At 41.5% G+C, this 18,063-nt stretch overlaps 1 protein-coding gene across 10 annotated transcripts in view; it reads left to right on the top strand.

Annotated features, from left to right (window-relative positions):
* The window catches only part of DOCK10 (dedicator of cytokinesis 10), a 122,022-nt gene that overhangs the window by 5,245 nt on the left and 98,714 nt on the right, over positions 1-18,063 (top strand). For 3 of the 10 annotated variants that reach the window (XM_032697897.1, XM_032697902.1, XM_032697898.1), the window contains exon 1: positions 15,534-15,713. The exons of the other annotated variants lie outside the window; for them this stretch is intronic. In XM_032697897.1, the coding sequence (XP_032553788.1) occupies positions 15,612-15,713 (102 nt within the window). In that variant the 5' untranslated portion in view covers positions 15,534-15,611. Of the gene's footprint in view, positions 1-15,533; positions 15,714-18,063 lie in introns of those variants that run through there. 10 annotated transcript variants of the gene reach the window in all.

Consider the following 18,063-nt stretch of genomic DNA (forward strand, 5'->3'; position numbering starts at 1 on the left):
TATTGCTTTCAGTTCTTATTAGTGTTGCAGCAACATGTGTAGTATGACAGTATGTGGAATGTGATTACTGTGAATGTGTTAACCAAATTTCTGTGACAGCTTATGAAAGTGTGGACTGAAAGCAATAAAGTGGTGCAAATATCCTCCTACATAAGAGCAATTTATTCTTTTTCTTTTTTTAAAGAAAAAAAAGAGAGAGAGAGAGAGAAGCAAGCTATTTATTTGTAAGCAATGCATACCTGAAAGAGTAGGGTATAAATTAAAGAGGTGCAGAAAAGTCTTCGTAAGTAACAGTCCTTGGGAGTACTTCGGGAAGGCTTTGTGATTTATGCATTTGACAAAAATCACAATGTAAGATGTGTGTGTGTGTGTGTGGTCAAAATACTTCTTGACAGAGAAGAAAATTGACCTATAGAAAGGCAGTGGCACTAGATTAAAGCCAAGAAGGCAAAGAGAGAAACAAATACGCACAAGAAAAGCAGGGAAAAAAACACATTTCAGGTTTTTCAGGCTTTGGCCAACTGCAGCCACACTGCTCTGTGTCATAAGCACATATGTAAACACAACTATGCACACATATGGTTGATTCGTCCCAGTTTTGTCTGCAATGCTCTGCAGTTCTGCTTGGCTCTAGCTCTGATGGACTGTAGCAAATGCAAGCTTTCCATATTTCCCTTGATCATTTTGCTCTTTGGGTCATCCTACAGAGGAAGGTAGGAGAGTTAAGAAAAGAATCCTAATGGTCTATTTAGTCCAGGATTTTGGGATTGTGTGAGCTATGGTTGTAGGAACCTGGAGCTGTGTACCAATGGTACCCTCATACACCAAATCAGCCATGAGCATAGATTTTGCATTTATGTTTGTCTGCTTTCCTGTGTTTACCACAATATTAAATACTTGAATGAATTATAAAGAAAATATTAACTCTGAGTAATAATTAAGATATTAACATGGATTTAAATATCAAGTGCTAGGCACGGGATGAACCATCTAAAATTAACACAATAATATCTTTGAAGTTCTGAAGAGTTCACACAGAATTTAGTAGAGGTATTTTGTTTCATGCTGTCAGTAGACAGTGTAGTGTTGAACAAAAATATAAAAGATATATATGTGTATTTGGAACCAGCAGCCTTTAGGCCTGTTTTCAGAGTAATTCTATGAGTCTTTTATCCACATCTTGGGCTGCACAAGTAGTTCCAGACTCATGAATTGGTTCAAATAATTTGGTCTTTTGCTTCCCACACTGAGGTTTTGGTGCTGGGATGTGTGGCTGCTCCAGGCATTATGCTGACCAGGCTGTGTGGGTGGATTGGGTTGATAGTTAATATCTGCAGAAATGGACTGGGAACACTGATACTACCTACTGCAGGGTCTTGGCTGAGGAGCAGGGTTGTCCCATGCTGCTCAAGCTCCATTACAAGGAGCATAATCTCCATTAGCTGTGGTGTTGCTGTCTGTAGCTCACAGGAGGCTGGTTGGGGCAGCATAGACAGTATGTAGAGCCAGAAGGGTGCAGAAATCCACCTGGGATGCTTGGTACACACCCCTGGCACACCTCAGGTGTTGGCACTGCATTGCCAGCATGGGTGCATGTGGTGATGTGCAGCTGGAGCACTGCCCTGTGGCACAGGGCAGCTGGAGAGCCTCTGGCTGGGAAGGTGAGTGGCAGCCTGGTGGCAGCAGCACTTTTCATCTTAACACGTGTGCTCTATCCTTGGCTCAGGCTCTGGTAGATTGTTCTCTTTGGCTGAATTAGGGTGAGTCGCAGCTGGTTCAAGAAGAGTACAAAGGCACAGTATATTAAGCTCATGCTTTCAGAAAATTATATTAGTGCCAGTCTTCTGCCCTTACCTCTCACTGGCCTTAACTCACTGCTGACTGCAGCACTGAGGGCTGGGCTGGGCTTTATTTTTCATGCTGTTGTCAATACAGAATCCTCTGAGTAGCACTGAACTGGATTTAAATGCATATGTCTGAGCCCAGAGTCTATTTCAGACCTTTGGCTACGAACAGGGGGATATTGATTTAGCTTGGAAACAACTATGCCCTGTAAGAGGTATGCTGGGTGAGGAAGGGAGCCATAGTGACACTGGGGCCCTTGGAGAGCGCTGGCCAACCAAAAGTACTGCCAAAGTAAAAGCTGCTGGGAGAGGCAAAGGGAGGAGGGAGAGCTGTCGAGGCAAAGACAGTGTGTAAGAGAGGAAGAGTTTAGTGATGAGAGAGAGAAGTCAGGTGGAAAATGCAGTTTCTTCTCAACTGAAATTAATTAGTCACAGTACTGTTAAACTTTGGTCAGATATTTGATTTTTGAGGGCTAGCTACCACTGTTCTATGTTGACATATCAAGATATTCTGATGCTGCTTTTTCTTCCCCCCTTGTTCCTATCAAAAGCTTTGCTTTTGCTTCACAGTGAGTATACCTCTTCCTACTGAATTTAAACTCTCCTCCCTTGCCCTTCTTCCACTTCTTCCTTCCCAAAGTGGAAAACCATCTTCTGCTTTGACTTCAGCATAAATACACTCCATTCCCCTTTGGGGTGGATTGGAAGTCTGAATGGAGTGTGACAGATATGTTCCTGATATTTCTCGCTTTCATGAAGTTTCTTCTTTACAACAGCAGTCTTAATACACTTGTTCTAAACCTAGTTTAAATAAATCAGAATTCCAGTTTAGCACATTTCAGACAAAAGCCTTACGCAAAGCTTCATTACTCATGAGACAGAGGTATATCTCTGAGCCTTTATACTTCCTACTCTTTCATTTATCAGAATTATTTGGTTTTAATGTATGTGGAAAGTCTTTGTTGCTCCATAGCCTCTCCAGTAACCCCTGGGCAGCAAAGCAAGGTCACGTGGCAACAGGAGTCATTTCACTTCATAGCAGGTGCTGAACCATTCCACCATCAGCTGTGGCAGAAAGCTAAACTGGGGAGTAGATACTGTGAGTACATCTGCAGCGTAAACTGAAGTGTGATTGACTGTGTGCTGTAAAACCTGGTGTGGGTAGCTTTGGTGTTGTTATTTTTGTCTGTGCATCTCAGGGGGATTGCCACCTGATTTCTAAAACCTCCCAAGAGATTCTGACTTCTAGATTACATTTCCTGAATCATACAAGGTTTTGATGACAGGCAGCACTGCTTCATGACTAGCAGATGACTACTGTCATTGTGTGGATGAATACAGACTAGTTCTGGCTTGTGATACCTCCTGTACCTTAAGGGGAATGGGACAAACACAGAATTTGGTTTCTAATTCTTCAGCTTATCTCAGTCTGTCAGCTAGTATTAACTGGCAGCTCTACTTTCATGAGGGGAAAAAAGAAAAAGAATTCTCTGCTGAAGTACTCAAGTAACTGCACTCTTGTTCACTGCAGTACTGTGTTAGGAACACAGGAACAGGTGTGTTATCTTTAGAGTGTTTGGAGCCAAGGAAGATGAAGGAAAATGCACTGTCTAGGAAAGACAGGAACAGTTCCTGGTCTTTTAGATTTTGAATCACTTCCTTGAATAATGAAGGCTTCCAGTTTGAATTTAATGATTGGAGTGAGAAATACCATGGTAGGGAAAGGATTAGAATTCAGCATCAAAAAGCATGTCACATGAATACTTCAGGATGTTTTGGGTGGCAAAGGTCTGACATCATCTCAGGGCACTGTTCCAAGTCTAATCCAGCTGAAGCTGGCTCAGACCATGGACCCTGATCTCCTATGCTGAGGTGCTGTAGCTGTACATACGTGCACATATTTCTAGTCAGAAAGAAACTGATTCCTTCATTGTTCTGGGGCTCAATTATTTCAGTTTTGCTAGGACTCTTATTTTTAAATTCTGTAAGTAAATATATTCTATAAAAATGTGCTTTTTTTGTCCTGCTAATTTGGTGCCTCTTCGGAACAAAATGCTATTTTCTGCCTAAACAGAAAGAAATTGTGTGCAATATCTTACTTCAACAATTGCAGTCTGTTAATAATTATTGCCAATTTGTGGTTAGCTTAAAAAATAATAGATTCTCTGTGTGTGGTTTTCAATGAAAAATAGCTATTGTAATGTTTGTCGGACTTCTTTCTGCCTCAGGGATCACTCTGAATACAGTGTATGGAACCAAATGAATGGAATACTTCGTGTCTTTGGTGTTTGTTTTTCCTCACTTCTCATCTGTCAACTGCTGTGCTCATTTTCTTTTCATTAGTATTGATACTTGCTGGAAGATGAGATGGCCAGATTCAGTTCTCAGTTAAATGTGTGCAAATCCAGCAGAATAAGGTTTTGACTTCATGCAGTAAAGTGGATCAGAAGGGTAGTTCTGTGCCACTTGTGTGCTTCTCTTTCCCGAAAAAAGAGATCATGAAGTTAGAGTGGAAAATGTGTGTCGCCTTGCTGCATCAGTCAGTGTTTAGCTCTGAAACTGGGATGTTGGGAGTTGAACATCATGCCACCAATCATTTGTAACTTTCTTTGGCTGTTCAGTAAAGGTTTGGTGTTACCTTGATGTTTTCCATAGGTTTTAACTTATAAGCTAAAATTAACTCTTTCAGAGGGTAAGCCTTAACAGTAAAGAGATTAATTACTTAAGTGTAGATTCTTGGAACCAGATGCTCCACTGTTGTCTTTTGAGATGTTTCTCCCATTAGCAAATTATGTGCAAACATTCATTGCAGCTATCTCTGTAGGAGATCTGATCTTAATGGGATTACAGAGAAGTTCTGGAGAGAAACTAATCTTGGAATTGGGCCTATTCTTTCTTATTTTTGGATACTTGTGGCTTGAAGGTAAAGAGTAAGAAGTGCTCACACAGCTGATCTTCACTTCTTTCTTTTCAGTGCCTTAGCCCTTTCCCTGTCTGTAACCTATTCTCCCACATGCTTGAGGAGGAGCCTTTTCTCATCTCCCTAGAGCTCCTAGAAGAAGCAATGAGGCAGAGAGTATCCAGCTGCCTGTTTGGTCTCTCCACCTGCCAGCTGGCACTTGTGCCTGGCTTTGCTCATTCCAACTGTGACTCTTTTGGCTTTTGCAGTGCTGAAGTCCTTCTAGATGTTGACCACCATCAGCTCTTTGGTTCTAAACAATAGCACAGTCCTTAAGGAGGTGCAGTGATCTAAGCAGTTACCTAAGAGCTTGTTTGTTGCCAGGAATGTCCGGTTCTTTTGGCCTTTCAACCTTGCGGCTGGGTCTCCTTTCATCTTTGAACTGTCCTGTTATGAAAGAAACCAAGTCCCTTGTCCTCTCTCTGCTCCCAGGTGTTGTGCATGTGCTCCATAACACATCCTCCAGATGAATGTGAGCATCAGATGGGTCGGAGATACAGGGAGAGTAATCCTAACCTTGAATCTGATACATCCAGCTGGAAACATTCGCTGTTTCTCTGCAGACTTTTAATGAATACATTTTCCAGTATTTCAGATGCACAATATGTTTTTTTTTTTTGTTCATGATGCATCTGGTTCTTCATGATGACCATTTGCCCCTTGTAGCACCTGATTTTGTTTGTGCTGACAGTGTAGCAAAGACGTCAGTTGGGGAAGGACTCGTGACTGGAGTGTTTGTGCATCTGTCACCTGCTTTTGTTCAGAAACCCTCTGACCAAGCAGCTCTGACAGACAGCATGCTCATTCCTCAAACTCTTGTGTAAATGCAAAATATTTTAGCAGAATGTATGGGAGTATAGAGAAAACTCATGAACACAGTTTGAACTGAAAAACTATTTGAAAATAATAGAAATGTTTGCTGACACGTGCTTAATTCTGCTTTTTATATAAAAGATAGAAGTGAATCCAAGCCTGGAATTGTACCAATGTGTTTTTGCCCTTCCTCTCCAAATCTAATTGAAACTGTAAATATCAGTTAATAAAATGTAATTCTGAAACATTTTCACTGTATGAAAAAGCCAATTCTTGAAGAATGCACCAAACTAGACCTGCCCAAATGAAATGTCTGAGATATGAGTTGACATAAAAGTTTGTACCAGCTCCCACTGAGAAGTTTCTTTACACAGTATTTTTAAGCTGCCAAAAGCTTTTGTACATGCTAAGTGCTTGCCAATTTTCCTTTTTTAAACGAACTCAAAGGCAATTTTAAGTTACATGAGCCTGAAGAAAGAATATGAATTGGTGGCTAAACATTGCCTTTTGTAAATTGCATTCAAAACACAACTGTATTTCTTGGAAATATTTTCAAAAAAGGATTTGTTCCTTGAGTCAGGCCATGTCTACAGTGTTTCGGGCAGAACAAGGAGCTGAGTGAGGAGGAACTGCGGCAAACTCTGCTCTATTTCCCATCCACATCCCTTTCTGGTGCTTGTTTATGCCTGCCTATAGTGTGTATTTGTAGGAAATCAGAAGTTAACCTCTTAGTGTCTGATTTCCTGAACAATCGTTTCCAGCTCAAATGGCACTTAGTAGAAATAAGAGTCAGGATGTTCCAGCTATTTCTACAGTAAGAGGGGAATTTTTTGGACTTTCCAGAATTTCCACACTAAAAAAAAACCCCAGAACTTCCAAATTAAAAAAAAAGACCTCTTGGTACAGAGTCAGGTTGTTGGTGACCAGTTTAAGGTTGATGATAAGGCAAGAGCGAAGACCCAAACAATGGTCTTTGCACATTGGATACAAAGAGCAAGACGTGGGAGTGGGGAGAAACACCAGGGGAAGAATACTGGCTTGCACTCATCCCATCCGAGAAAATCATCCAGAGCAGGCTAAAGAAAAGGAATTACTATGATTCAGCTCTCTGCCTTGCAGAGGCTGGGACCTGGAAGCTTAGAGCAGCTTTACTGTGTTAAGAATGACATAGTTTTGGTCCTGTTTTCCAGCTCACTGAGAAATCATAAATAAATTTTGCTTTTTGATCTGTCCTTGGATAGAAGAGTTCCATAGCAACTTCTTGGGAGGGCTTTAATACCTCATACAACTTGAAACAGACTTACTGGAATTGGAAAATTACAGAGAAGGGCGAGGAGGATCAGCAAAATTAGTCCATGACTACATATGTACATAAAGACTAAGCCTGGACTGGCCTGAAAAATAACTGAAGGGATATGATGAAAGCCATAAAAATCAAGAATGATCAGACTTTGCTAGCAGTTTTTTTCTTTCAACATTGAGACAAATGAAGTAGGAATCATTAAATTAAACTAACAGGGGGCAAGTTTGTGAGGGAAAAAAATTACAGAATTAATATTAAAACTGGATTTGCTGGACACAAAATGTGTAAGTTTGAAGAATGACTGAAAAAATTTCATGAGAGACAAGTCTTTGAGAACTAATAAATATGCTGGTGCCATCTCAGGCTGGGAACATGCATGAGTGCGAACTGAAAGAGTATTCAGGAGAAACACTGTTATACTGATGTGTTCTGTACTTTGACATAAGCATCTGTAGACTCACACAGGTGCAGAAATCTGGGTTAAATCCTACATGTTACAACTGTGCTTCCATAAACTGGAATTTAGTGTGGCATCCAGGTGAACATTTGTACTTTGTTTGCTACTGAAACAGCACTGCACTTGGCGTGGTCTTGCCTCCTACACATGGCAAATATGTGGGCTTAGTTGCTTCTGCTCCCATGAATTATTTTGCATTTGTTGCAGGTTACAGTCCCTGTGCATTGCAGGTTTGCTGGTGTGTGGTTCCGTGTCTGTGTGTCAGGACCCACAGCAGCCCACTGGATATTCCTTTGCTGTGAGGTTGGGATAACTGAAGGAGTAGAACTTGGTGGATTATATCTCTTTTTTGCCAGAGTTGGGTTATATTTAGTTTTAATGACTTTACATAGGCTTTCACAAACTGTAGGGCTCTCCCAAGCACCCTAACCACTGCTACTTTGGTATTTTCCTTGAGTTTTTTAACCTGCTTCTTTTGGTAATACCGAAGATTGAGTATTTGTTCTAAGTCTCAATTAGGATTAGCAGTTTTTAATTAAGAAATTTTTTAAAAAGGCCTGGAAAGGTGAAACAATTCTCTGGGTCTACGGAAAGTTGTGTCAGAGTAAGAAATACCATCTCAGCTGTTGGCAGTGTCTATTCCACCATGCTGGTTTTTTTCTGTGTTCCAGGGAAACAAAGAGAATGATAATGCCAAAGGGATTGCAAGTTGTCTTTTTCTCTTTCCCACATACCAAATTTAAGTAATGTAAATTTGTCTTGCAGTGTTTTATACTTCACTCCTTTTTTTTTTTGCTAAAATAAGAAAGTAATCTTGCTTATCTGCCTTTGAAATTTGTGTGCTTTTTTATCTCTTCCAAAATGCCATTATTTAACTTTCAGTTATAGGATCCAGATGATGAATTATTACATGCAGTTGCTTTCTCAATTGCTTAAGATACCCACAGGCACTAGAAGAGAGTTGGCAGGAATCTGTGACACTGAATATATGTTACAAGTATGTGATATCAAACACAAAAACAGTTGTACAGTCAGCTTGCACATGTATGGAGGGGAGTGTGTTTTAGTACTTGAAAGAAAAAGAAACCAAAAAAAACAGTGAAGAGGATTCCAGGGTATTTCATATCAATATTATATCATTGTAGATGTTGATTGTGACCTTGAGTAAATGAGTGAGTTGCCCAACCTCCTTTTGCTTCAGTTATTCCAGCTGGAAAATTGGGTGAAAATGTGGATTCTCTTTATAAACCAGATGTCTGGTCTGAGCTTTTCTTGGTAAAGAAAATGAAAAATCATTTCTGCAGCATAGCATAGACATGAATAACAAGGATTAAAATTGCAATCAGAAAAGCATGCAGCAGAAGCCCAAGTCACGGCTGCATTGACATGTCTAGAGATAGTGTAAATTAAGATGATTAAATTATTTAATCACCTTTCATGGCCCTTCATCACTATGTGTGTTGTTATCAAGGGCTGATGCCAGTCCATGTAGATGAAAACAAAAGGGGTAATGTTTATTTGAAATTTCCCAATGGACAAAAGTAAAGAAGAAATTAAAGTAATTGCATATTTTGCTTTTGTACACATCAGCAGGACAACATTGCTAATGGAAAGTTTATTCTTCCAACCTGATTGCCAGTGTAAGAAGCAGCATTTTGTTTGCTCAGAGAGAGTAAGTGCAACCCTATTTCTACCCAACCTGTGCAAAGCCAGCCGGGACAGCAGCCTGTGGTGACTGAGCTCAGCTGTGCTCTCAGTGAGTCTGCAGTGCCACTGTGCCCCTGGGACCCTGGCACTTGCAAAGGGGACCAGCTGGCAGCACCACAGCAGTACCAGTGCCCCTGCTCTTCGTGCTCCCCCCGTGGCTCCTGTCTCCAGAGGGCTGGTGGGGGAGGTGAGGAACAGCCGTGCACATGAGCTGTGATCATGGTGTTCTGTAAGTGATACCATGTGGTCGTTGTCTCCAGAGTTGTCTCCAGTAGGTTCTCCAATGCCCTTTTCAGCCTTGTGGCAAGGGAATATGTCATATTCATGTTGGGTGCAGGTGGTTTCCAGCTTAAGAAGCTGCTGGAATGATGCTGCTGTTCTTGAAGGGTGAGCTGATAGAGATCCTGCAGTGGCAAAGACAGTGGGACAGTGTGTGCAGGGGAAGCAGCATTCCTAGGCTGTGGAGGAGGAAGGGACTGCTTCTTCCCAAACAGGAGGACAGCAAGACATTCCATAGGAGCTGTAAAATCAGCAAAGGCTTTTTGAGTGTGGACATTATTAATAAGCTCTTGTGAGTGTTTACATGGTCATGTTGAGGTGATGAAATGGCCCTTGAGCACTGCGTGAGATCAGGCTGGGAACTGCCAGATTGCCCTCCCAAGGCCTTCTCCTCAACCCCCCCGGGAACCCCTCCAACCACGAGTGAATTGCTCTGGCAAGGCATGAAGAGACTGGCACGTTCGACCTGGGGACGGCTCCTGTCACCACCAGTTCAGCTGGAGGGGGTGTTTTAGCCTTTCACACAGGGCAAAGAAATACAGCAGCCTCTCACAAACATGTTCTGCATGAGTGCACTAATATCTGGGGCATGAAACAAAGGTGAGGGCACACAGGGAGGAATCGCTGAGATCAGCACACTGTCCGGCTGGGAAGAAAAGAAGTGGATTGACATAGGTGGAGTCTCTGACATCAGGGACTGATATCTGGAAAGATCTGTTAGCAGAGCTCTGACAGATATAAGGGCTGCTTTTCATGGATATTTATGCAGGGGAACTATCCCCCTGCCTTGGAGAGCTCACCTTGTGTGCTGATGTTGTTTTAACTGTGATGAATTCCAAGCCCTTTGCCTGGTCAGAGCGAACTGTATGGATGTGTGGGCAAAATGCAAACATCAGCTATTCTAAAGGCTTTGTGGAGTGTTTGTGTGCAAGGCTTGATGTATCAGCTTAAGTTGTTAGGCCATAGGTGGAGTCGTATTTCTCAAAAAACAATGTCATTTGCTTCCAGTTGATACAGTACCAAAGTGGCTTTGCAAAAGGTTGCTTCAGATGTCGTTTTTCTAACTCAGTGTTTTTACCTTTATGTTTACATTGTTTTGGATTCATATTTTTCCTTTTTTTAATATTTTTTTTAAAGGACATTTTCAAAACACAGACCAATACTGAGCATTTAATTCCAAAATACGATCTCTTCTTGGTTTGATTTGTTTTTTGATTTTTTTGATGGGGGAGGAGGAAGAGAGGGAATGTTCAGTCTTTGACAAAGGGATTGGGATGGAGGTCGCTAGTACTTTCTGTTGTTTTTGTTAGGTGCTAGTAAAAACCACCTATCTTTTTCTGGCCCAGTGTAGTAATTTGCTTTACCTGTCCACCATGAAGCTTTTGGGAAGTGCAGTTTTCAGTCACACTCACAAACCACCCCAGAGCACACGCTGTTGCCGATGCCTGGACGATGCAGGTAAGATGAGTGTGTGATGTCCAGTCATTGTCACCTCAGCTTTGGTTTCACTGTCCCATTAGTAGATTTTTGGCACTCGTATCTGAAAAAACACGTTCAGTGTGTTGCCACTCAGTACAATCAATTTCCTGGCGGGCACTGTGACAGCAGAAAGGACAGCACGTTGGATCTGATGTGTTTGGCTTTGTCCAAACATAACTCACTTCTGGCAGCATTGCCCTGTTCAGGTTGTGACAGACAGCGATGGGGGACTTGCTGGGGGATTTTGACACTGAAGACCAGGTGAGGCATATACAAAAAGCAGCAATAGTATGTGTACTGGCACTGCCTGCATGCTGCAGGGTATGAACTGCGTTAATCTCCTCACTACTGGCCTCGGAAGTTGAGTATGCCAGCTAGGTCTCCAAGTTTTGAAAAAATAACATAAAAAAGTGAAAATTAAACCCCCAAAAATCTAAAGGGCTCTTTTTGACCCACTCCAGGGTACCCTGTTTTTCTTCTCCCCAGTACCTGAGCTGAGAGCTGCCTGCCCACCATGTGATAATGGCATGGTCACAGAGTGCAGGGTTGTCTCTGTGTCTGCCCAGGGGCTGGGTGTTGGGCAGGGCTGGCATCCTTCGGTTTTTCTTCAACGACTTTATTGCTGTGGTTCTACCAAGAACTCTGACTTGCTGGAAATGCCACAAGTCATTCAGGGGAGGTAGGCAGGTTCTTATCTGCACTGTGCCAAGTGGTGAAACGTTAAATGTGTTGGACAGATCTCTCAGTACTGGTCTATGCTACAAAGACTGTATGAATGGCAGTGTCACTGTCATCACTAAGTGCTTTTAGTTTATACATGGAGCAAGTCTTATTATGAGATGCTTGTGTTTCATTTCAGAATTTAGATTTAGATTAGGTGTAATAGGCAGTTGGTGCAGCTTGTTCCAGCAAAAGGAGTTTTCTTGCTTGTTCATAAAACTGTCTCTCAAATCTATGAAGAAGAAGGCCCAAGTCATGATTAGGTGTGTAATGACTCTGGGTGTGCAATTATTTACATATGAACTGGCATAAGTCAAGACTATGTTTTTGAGTTGCACTGTTTGTACATGTCACCATTGCTTCTGGACAGAAGTCCTGAGCTGAAGTGAAGCATTCATTCCCTGAAATTTGCTATGAATTTGATGTTTGCATGAGATTTTTTTTCTGTTCTAAATTTGGTGGGGGGCAGAGGGAGAGGGAGAGGAGGGGAATGTTTGTGTGAGCAACTGAAGCATCACTTCTCAATCCTTCTTGGTTGGAGTTGGTAGATTTTATTATTTTATAAGTACAATACAGTGAATTCAGTATTTGCTACATAGCAACCCAAATATTCAGCATGTTTTGGGGTGTCTTTTATGCTAGCTGAATATAAACACTTTAGGAACTGAATTTTTTAATCTTTTTATGGCTACTAGCAAAGCACTAGTGAAATACATTTTCCAATAACATACTGTAGAAGTGGATTAGTTTTGTTCAATTTTTTCACATATTGCTGTGTATCACAATTCAAACTGAAGTAAATTATCTAAGACAGTGAATAGATCTAGAAGGGAAATGAGAAGCTCTGGAAGAAATATAGGAAAAGGGAATTAAAAGGTTCTTTAATAACTTGTGACCCCTGTCAGAACACTTAATGCTAGTGGCTGTGCAACAAAAGGAATACATAACTATTCCTTAGCTGGAGTAGGGATATCAAATGTTGCTATTTTTCCTATCTAGATATTATAAGTTTCTGAGAAATGCTGGGAGCAGATGAACATATCCCACAAAGACAGCAGAGCAGAAGGCAATTAAACACTAAATTAACTACCTTACATAACTTATCATTTTCTGAAAGGCTTCAACACCCTTATTTTGACTATATGAATTGGGTACAGCAGTTCACAAATGTAAACCAAGGCTTGTGGTTTTCCTGTGACCAAATACCTCTTTCCTTGGGATAGGCTGGGGTATGGATAATACTTCTCACCTTACACATAGTAGTTCTGAATTTAAAAGCAGCACAGGAGCTTTATTCTTATTAACTGATTTTATTATCATCTTAAACTACTCAGTACCTTTAACAGAAAAGGTAGAGAAGTCTTGAGGAGAAATTAGGAAATCTTTTAGTCACACTGATGCTAATGAAGTTTGCTTTGTACTTCTGCTACAGGACAAAGCATTATGAGACACTTGAATGGTTTTGTTATTCCCCATTACAAGTGTAGAGGGATTTGCATTCAAAACAGATCTAAGAAAGTGGAGTCTTTATTTGCAGTTGTTTACTATTACTTTGGTTCATATCTCTGTGTGAATGCTGTAGCTTATTTGTTATTTCATTACTTCAACCTTTTAATGCCTTGGTGTTGAGAAAATGCAATGCTAACTGCCTTTAGCATTGTTCACAAAAGTCTGTCTGTCAGAGATATGGAAATAAATGAGGATTAATAGTATTAGGAATGAAAATCCTTTGGACAAAAGATACTCAGTGGAGTAAACTGGATAAGGACCAGCTGGAAACTTGAACCTAAGTTCAGATTTTGTATTATTTTGGAGTAATACAAGTTCATTAAAGTTTCAGGAAGCGCTAGTGACCCTTATCTCAGTGAAAAGGACAACCTGGAGGGGCCAGTCCATGCTGCAGGAGGCAGGAAGCTGGGAGAGAGCCTTCCCAAGGAAAGGAAAGATGGAACTCTGCTCGTTCTGTGTGCCAGTTACAGCAAGGAGTGGATAGCCAAAGGAGCCTCTGAGAGGAACTGATACCTGCCTAAAGTGAAGCCAGCAGAGCTGATGATTCCAGCGTTAAATTTAACTTCTGGCAAGGGCCTCTCATCTTGGCAGCCACGTTCACTGTGTCATATGAGAGGCACTAGGGGCTCCAGTATAGATAGTGTGGTAGTTTGAGAAAAAACAAGGGTGATTCCAACTTGGTTAATGCTGTGGTTCTATATTGGTAGCCACTTGAAATGTCTGCATACCTTGGCAAAGGGTTTCTGTTGTCCTTTCTGTTTTCTAGTGCTAGACACAGATGGTTTTTACCACTAAGTAGGAGTACAGTGAAATCTGTCTTAAGCAGTCGCACAGCAGACTGGTAACAGTTGAAAGGAGATGATCTTCTCAAAGGCAAAGCTGAATGACAAAGATAACAATGAGGTGGGGCTTTAATTCATGAGGTTGTACCATGTTTTAACAGTGGGAGAGGAAAGCAAACTGATCAGACTGATGTGGTTTTATAGTGCTCAGGTCAGACACGCTGGGCTCGGTGTGAGTGTTCTCCTGGCTCGGAAATCCAGCATATGGAACAATCCTTAGAACTTCTGCAGAGGTTTGTTACTTTGGATCAAATGTAGTGCTGAATCAAATTTCTAATGCTGAGACACATGTGAAAGAGTTCATAGAATTCAGAATTATTTGTTAGAAAGAAAAAGAACAGAAAATGTCACTCAGGATAAAGCTGCAGATCTCAGACTACTTAATTGAAGCAAGTTGTGGAAAAGATGCTTATTGTCCAATTTGCAAAAAATCCAGAATAAGAAAGCAAAAAAACTATCACTTTGTCTTAGTTATGCACACAGATATTAGGTTTTTAGTTTTATTTAATGCATGCCACATAAAAGCTGTGTTTATAGGGGAGTGTAGCACTGCTGCTGCAGCAGGATGAATCCTCAGCTGGAACAAAGAAGAAAAGGTTCTGTGTGTGTGTGTATGAACATGTGTGGGCACTGAGGGGGTTTGTTCAGTTTTAAAAGACCTTTATGCCCTGCCAGCCTTCAGACAGCCAACGGCAGAGTGAGTCTCCTACCTTAATTAAGAATAGTTTGATTGACCATGTCACTGCTCCCATTACCACTCGCAGTTCTGAGGCACTGAGTGAGAGGCTTCTAGCCTGTCAAGGTGCTGCTGGGATTGGCCCTGTGTGGGGTAGCAGAGAAGAGGAGCTGCTGGGATTGCTGTGTAGGGTAGTGGGATGGGAGAGCTGCTGAGGTGGCTCCTGTATGGGGCATCTGGGGAGCAGGCTCTGTCTGGCAGCTTTGCTTTCCCCTGAAATGAGAGCAGGGTGAAGCAACCAGTTTCTTAGTTGCCAGGTTGCAAGCATTTCTAAAACCAGGTTTCCACAAGACACAAATGCATTTTAGATACCAGCATATAAATTTCTATATTTTCCACTTTTTACAACTGTCTGCAAATTTAGGAATTTGCAGGGTGCTTCCTCTTACTGATGTTTCATGCCATTTTGAAAGGGGAACTGCTACCTTGGTCCAAAAGCAGAGATGGGCCCTGGTAGCACAAACTTGTCGCTGCGTGCTCAGTGGCTGAAGTCTGCTACCGAGGGGCTCAGGAGGAGGTGGCTGTTCTGTGAATGACTTTTTTTGGCTTGCAGATGCACATGAAGTAAGAGTGCAGTTGTTTAGGCTTTCGAATCAGAGAGGGTGGTGAGGAGAAAGGATGTGATGGTGTTTGAGACAAAGATAGATTTTCAGTTGCAGTGTTTTTTCTACAACTTCCTATTTCAATTTGCATTACAGGTGGGGGTTGGGTGTATTTATGGTTTAATGAGGCACTCTCGCCTTAATAGCACAATATTATTCACAGGAAGAAATGAGTTATTGCTGGTTTTCTTCTTCTTTCTGTTCAGTTACTGTGGATACAGCATGTAACTTTTAGACATACTTCCCCCTTGAACAGTGTACGCAGCTTCCAGTTGTTGTGCTGAAGCTGCTGAAGAAAGGAGGTTAAAGGAGCATAGTTTTTAAAGAGAGATTTGTTTGGTGCTTAATTCCTACGGATACAATGAGCTTTCGTGGGAGATTCAGAAAAGAGACCAGCGAACTGCGAAAGAAGAGAAGGACCACTAGGCGAGTGAATCAAGGAGAAATTCACAGATTAAGCTGTGTGAGTATCAACCCCTTCTTTCCCCTGTTCTGCAAAATTGCCAAGAAATTGCAGGTCAAACACCCTTCATGCTACACAGAGGAAAGCGAGGGATTTATTTCTCGGTGTGTATGTGGGATTGACCGAGTCTCATTCAATCTGTGTGGTGAGACTCTGAATGCTGGAGAACGATTACCGGAGTCTGAGACTGAAGCACTGGGAGTTCAGGAGTTTACAGAACTCAGGTGCATTTGGGAAACTTATAGACTCTCTGACACCTCATAGAAAGTGTCTGGTAGTTCCATGAAAATCCATAACGCTGCTTCTGGAGTAGAAAGTTAGTCTGTTAGTAGAAAGTTTTGGATTTCATGATCTCTGATGGGCATCTCTCAAGGCCGGGAAGAGGAGGAAGACACTGTCCTTCTGCAGTACAGGGAGCAAATAGAGAAAGGTCCAGAACCCTTGGTGGAAAGCTGGAGCGAGGTTCTACCCCACGAGCTAGATGACAACTTGGCCAGTGATGGCTTTGGGCCAGGACTTAACGTCCTGAAACTCCACCATGGGCCCCTGAGAAGCTCACATTAACTGCGTTGTGCCTAAGCTTTACTGACTGAAGCTAAAACTGCAGATAAGTTTAGGTAAAATGCTTAGAGCCTGCTGTTGGGGAGTCTTAGGCAAGTACTGGTTTTCAGTGTATTCTCTTAACTTGAGAGATTACTTTAGATCATAAAGCATTTAATGGCTTCCCAAGAAGAGGCAATGAATCCTTTTCTTCAACACAAGAGATGTTTAGTTTTCTTCTGTGGTTTTGTACATCCAATTACAAACTGTGTTTGCATGTGCGTGCTGAGGGCTCTTTCAAGGCTATTCTGCATGTCCAGTGTAACAGAATCAGTGATAATAAGCCAAGGAAGAGCATTTTCATTGAATGTTTTAAATAGGAAGGAAAAGAACTTTGCAGTTGTAACACTTGGTCACAAAGATACTTCGTGGTTCATCTAGTAGGGTGCTTCGGTTTTGCTTGTGACTAGCTACTATTTTGGACTTGTATTTTGTATGGAAGGGGATCTTTTTGACAAGGCTACTGTGCAGTGTAGTTCCTGCTGCCCTGAGCTATTGACATACAGTCCAAGACACCATGTTTAAGCTTCATGGTCTTGGGCTCTCAGAATGAATGCTGGTGGTGCTGCTGAAAGCATCTAACCTTGGCAGTTCATGGGACTTTGGTAGAAGGTAGGCACTGCTAGATTGACTTCTCCTCTTAAATCCTGGTTAGAAGGGATTATTTTCATTAATGTACAGGTTCTGACTATACTTTATTAGTGCTCACCAGAAGTGGTTGAAGTCTTACAGGAAAGTACGGCTGGAAATAAAGCCCAAATAATAACAATAAGCCAGCAGCCTGCCTGCACATAAAGAGGAATATAATTGTTCCTTTTTGCCTGTATCCTCTGATAACAGAAACTGAGTGTTCAATTTAGTGGTGTCAAAGAACCTTTAAATTTTATTGATTCTTAGAAATCATAACAGTGTATCACAGTTTGACCTAAACCTTAGAGGGCTTGTAACCCTGTGCCTGTTGCATTTAATTGGAAATAGACAATGTGCCTTTTTCATCAGAGGCTTTTGGATCACACTGCACTTGCCCTGACGTGGATGGCTGCTGTGTGTCTGGGACATAACTCAGCTTTTCAGGGGAATCTGTGCTGATTTCTGTTCTTTTTCAGACATAAGATGGGGTCACTGTGTCATATTATTCTGTGAATGTATTTCTCAATAGCTTGTTTAGCCCTTAGGAAATGCAGGCATACTTGGCTTTACTTTTGTGACTTGCAATCTGTGTCTTTCTGCCCAATATTTCATAATTGGAGCATATTAAATCTTTGGCCTACAGGCACTTTTTGCTATCAACCAGCAACCAGTTTCTCCTTCATGCATCAGTCCTCCAATGCTGCAGATTTCAAAGTGGTGTCACTGCCACTGCAGCTGTAAAGGCTTTTGTATGTGGGGACCTTACTCAGAGAGTGCATTTCTTCGTATACTACACGTGTACCTGTGTTTTCTGTAGATGGACTGTATCATTTTCTGGAAGCTCCATTTTTTGTAAGACTAATTCTCTGATTAGCTTTAATTGATTGTAGGTTGTTGACTGAGCTCAGTGTGGCTGACCAGATTTTGCTCTCATTTACATCCTGTGTGTGTAAATGCCTTGATAGCCAGATAATTGATTGGGTGGGGAGTTGATGTCAAGGAAACAATAACAATTTTAATGTCATGGTGAGAGATGAGTTTATAATGGCCATGTATAGATGATACCAATTTTTACAGATAAAGCCTCTGTGGAAATACAATAATTTACTCAGATATATAG

Source organism: Chiroxiphia lanceolata, chromosome 10 (genome assembly GCF_009829145.1).
Source record: "Chiroxiphia lanceolata isolate bChiLan1 chromosome 10, bChiLan1.pri, whole genome shotgun sequence".
NCBI classification, from domain to species: domain Eukaryota; kingdom Metazoa; phylum Chordata; class Aves; order Passeriformes; family Pipridae; genus Chiroxiphia; species Chiroxiphia lanceolata.